At 43.4% G+C, this 4,282-nt stretch overlaps 1 protein-coding gene across 1 annotated transcript in view; it reads left to right on the top strand.

The window, feature by feature from the left end:
• STAT1 (signal transducer and activator of transcription 1, 91kDa) overlaps nt 1-3,905 on the top strand; it is a 17,710-nt gene extending 13,805 nt beyond the window's left edge. Inside the window, exons 18-22 of the mRNA XM_010133991.1 lie at nt 167-261; nt 1,528-1,671; nt 1,873-1,879; nt 3,008-3,185; nt 3,826-3,905. Coding sequence (XP_010132293.1) covers nt 167-261; nt 1,528-1,671; nt 1,873-1,879; nt 3,008-3,185; nt 3,826-3,905 — 504 coding nt within the window. The remainder of the gene's footprint in view (nt 1-166; nt 262-1,527; nt 1,672-1,872; nt 1,880-3,007; nt 3,186-3,825) is intronic.
• Nucleotides 3,906-4,282: the final 377 nt, after the last annotated feature.

Here is a 4,282-nt window from a genome sequence, read left to right as displayed (position 1 = left end):
AAGAGAATGTGGGGAGGGTGGAAAAAAAAAGAGGGGAGAAGAATGCAGGAACGAGTAGATGCTGGCAGGATTGAGGGCTTGCTTCCTTGCTGCTTAACAAAACTCACGTTTCCCTATCTCTATTCTCCCCCCTCCCACCCCTGCCTTCCCATATTCATAATTTCAGGAAAATATAAATGATAAAAATTTCCCCTTTTGGCTGTGGATTGAGGGAATCCTGGAGCTTATTAAGAAACACCTGCTGTGTCTCTGGAATGATGGGTAAGACCTGAGACATTAACAAACACATGGTCATTACCTCAGACCTCTTATTTAGGCTGGCAGTTGCTTCCTCAGGTTGAGAGGTTGGTTGTACAAATTGTTTGGATCCAATAAAGTGGAACTTGCAACCAGAAAAATCCAAGGAAAATGAGTTCTAGTAGCGATGAAGCCTCTAATGAGGGATCTGCTTAAAGCAAAACTGTCAGATGACCAAGCTTTAAGTCACATTTAATCATAGAGTAGGGCTTTGAAAGTTCGATTTTGGTTTTGCCTCTGGTCCTGCTGTGAGTTGTTTCTTTCCACACCCTAAATCAGAGGCTCTTCTGTGTTTGACAGGGAAGGCTGAAGTACAAACTGTAAGTCAAAGTGATCATCCATAAAAAAAAAAAACAAACCATCAAACCACCATACCAAAGCCTGAAACATTGTGAGCCTCCCGTAGGTGGCAGCAGCGAGACTTTGAACTTCTCCATCTGCTCTATGAGCCCAGAAAATTGTCTTTACTGATTTTAGTAGAGTATCGTTAAGTCATAAAACTCTGCCAGATGAAAAAAAAACAGTTCCATTTGCCCTTTAATGCTTTTTTACTAAGCTTCTGATTCCAAGTGTAATCAGAACTGGAGATCTAGTACTACTAGTTTTAACTCTCGCAGCTGGCTTTGTTGGACAGTCACAGATCTTTGTTTCCTAGGAAGGAAAAAAGGGAGAGTGAAGGGAATACTCTTGCCAAGTGCAAAGATACTCGATTGGGAGACAAATCTATAATATTCATTGGGACAGAGACTCCTCTTAATTATTACAGCCTCAAAAACACTTGCCCTTCTTTGTATCTGAGGGATAGGCCGGCACAAGACTTCCATCATAAAGAGGATATTTATTACTACTATTTAACTAGTACTTAAAGCAAAGCATTTAAAAAAAAAAAAACCCACAGAAACCAGGACAGCTTACATCATCTGAAAGTCTAAGCAAAATCATGATTAATTAGTAGTTTTTGTTTAAAAAGCACTTTCCCCAACATAATGCATAGAAAGACAGTAGTAGTAGTACTGAAAACCTTCGCTGGTGGAGTATTTTGAGGAATGAGCAGCAGTGCAAACAAAGTTTGACCCTTTTTTAAAAGTCCACCGCACTGCTAGCTTTCTAGCTGGTCACAGAACAAAGCCTCCATGAGGCCTTTACAAGAAAGCTATTTAGCTTTCCTAGCTAGCCCAGCACAGTTAGATTTTGAGGAATAAACTCAGCTTTTTCTTTTCACCATTACAGCTGCATCATGGGTTTCATCAGTAAAGAGAGAGAACGCGCTTTATTGAAGGACCAGAGCCCAGGAACATTTTTACTCAGATTCAGTGAAAGCAGCAGAGAGGGAGCAATCACCTTCACTTGGGTAGAAGGATCTCAAACTGGTAAGTCAGAAACAGAGAACATCTTTGTCTTCAAAATACAAGCATACATCAGAACAAGAAATCTTTATGCCATTCTCTTCCACACTGAGCGCCAATACAATGTACCACCCTAGCAGTCACCATCCTTACAAGCTACAGGCTACGAGCAGTATCAGACGCAGGCCTTGCTTGGTGTAGCTCATAAACCACATCATGGATTGTTAAGGGTTTCAGTGAGGACTAGTAACACTTCCTAGGTACTACTTCCGGCCTGCAAGTCTGTTGGGCACAAACTGCCCAGGCTGTCTCCCCTGCCTCCTTAGGTTCTCTCTTAGAAAGGCATACTTGCATCTCTCTCCAAGCCCACATCACCTTCCCCATCAGATATTTCTTTCCGAGGAAAAGTTCACTACAACTACAGTCTGCCCTCTGTGCTACTCCTCATTCCCACTTCTTCACCTTGCGTGCAACACTCCTTTCTCAAACTGCTTCCTTCAACTCATGATTCAGCACATTTGTTCTTTTCCTTTCTTCCCACGTTCTCCCTTAAGTAAACAACAAAGTCACTTACTGCATTTTCCCAGAAGTTGTCTTTTCTCCTATTTCCAGATGAAGGGCCAGTGAAGAGCTTACTTCTTCTACTACTTTCTCATCCTCTTTTAAGGAAGCCTAGAGACTTCAAAGCTGCAAAAAGATACAATCTCCCCTCTATCCAATCAAGAGTTCTTCCCTTATCAGACTACTTAACCCCACCTGCCAGGATGGGGCAGCTGTTGACACTTCACTTGGATGAGCCCAAGACTTAGAACAGCTGGCAGAGAAACTGCTGAATGTACCTGAGTGACTTCTTTTCCTTTGCTGCCCACATACCCGAAACACCCAAAAATTAAGCAAAGAAGGGTAATGGTATTTGGAGCATTCAGGGAGGCTTTATCTGTCTCTCTTTGTGATTCCCAAGAGTTCCAAGAGGTGTATGAGGATCGACCTTCCTAATAAGCAATAAAGTTTGAATGGCCCCATTTGGAAGAAGGTTGAAAAGGTAGCACAGCTTAAATTAGTTAATGAAATACGAAAAATTAATTACAAGGGACAGGTCACCCCAATCATTTGGAGTACAAAATACATGACAAGCCATCACTGTGTGCTGTCCCCCCATGTCCTTCCTACTCCACAGGACAGTTGTGCTCTCTTTGACAGTCAATAAACATTTACCTGCAGCACAGTAGGTGTCATCCAGGTGAGCCTTTTGCTCACGTGACCTCTGAGTTCATGGAAGTGGCTGCAGCTTGCCTGGACAGTTTTATAAAAAACTTTGAAACCATCGTTAAGAGCCATTTCTTCTCTCATCCACAGAGCCCCAGTTCCACTCGGTGGAACCGTACACCAAGAAGGAGCTCTCTGCTGTTACTTTCCCTGACATCATTCGCAACTACAAAGTGATGGCAGCTGAAAACATTCCTGAGAATCCGCTGTGCTTTCTGTACCCCAACATCCCCAAAGACAATGCCTTTGGCAAATACTACTCCAGGCCTAAGGAGGGTGAGTGCTGGAAGTGGCTCGTACAGTGTAGGTGTGATGTTTGTTCGTGAAGCGCTTGGGCACTGTGTGATTTCTGTGGCATAGAAGGAAAGGGCAGCGGTTGGACTGGATGTCTGGGCAGACTGTCCCGTGCTTGAGCGCAGCTCAGCTGGAAGGGGAGAACAGGCACCTAAGCTTTAGTCTGTTGAGAAAAGGTCTGTTTTTAAAGAGGCACAACATGAAATCTAGTCAGATCCAAACCTGCAGACAGGATGGTTGCTGGCCCTCTAATTCAGCTCTCGTGTGAGCCTGTGAGGTATGTCAGAGATGCAGGTTCCCCCGATGGCTGGAACCACGTCTCATATTTGACTGTTACGCAGGACTGATCCTGGCTGCATGGACCTGCCAGAATGTGTTGATACACCTACATCAAACTTCAGGGGAGGTTTTGTTCCCCAGTTTTGATAGGGGAAAAGCAAAAAGGAAAAAACGAAAATCTGACTAAAAAAATGGAATAAATTAACTGTAGTGCTGTAAAATGCATTAAAGAGTCTTGCCCGTTATCTGGGTCACAGGCTTTATTTTCAGTACAGTAAGGATGGCACTGTGATGTAAACTTGCTAAAAAAAACCCCAAGCTTTTGTTTTTTTCCTCCTTGAAGCACCAGAGCCTATGGATGTGGATGGCCCCAAGGGAAATGGCTATATCAAGACCGAGTTGATCTCTGTATCTGAAGTGTAAGTTTCCACAGAAATGCTGGATTTCGAGGAACTGATCATAACGTTTTAGCTGTAGTTCAAGTCTCCACACAGCAGTTAAGGTGTAGGTGCCCCTGTCAAATCTTTCCTCTCTCTTTGAGGAGCTGATCATTCTTGCAGTGTTTGAAACAACAGTTTGAAGTAAAAACCTTGCAGGTAGTTGTACTGGCAAATACTTTACTGAAAAGCAAGCTCTTAAAAGACATGTTGGACTCGATTAGAATGTCGCAGCCATGCTGTCTTTGCAAAGCATGGTGTGTTGCTCATGGGCTATATCTTCTTCACAAGAGACCTTGTGAGTGGCTATTCTGGACTCTGAGCCAGATGTGGTAGCCCAGCTGTGCCTCATGTCTTTAGTGA

The sequence above is a fragment of the Buceros rhinoceros genome, unplaced genomic scaffold, assembly GCF_000710305.1.
Source record: "Buceros rhinoceros silvestris isolate BGI_N320 unplaced genomic scaffold, ASM71030v1 scaffold22560, whole genome shotgun sequence".
NCBI lineage: Eukaryota > Metazoa > Chordata > Aves > Bucerotiformes > Bucerotidae > Buceros > Buceros rhinoceros.
This window is presented reverse-complemented; position numbering and strand designations above follow the sequence as displayed.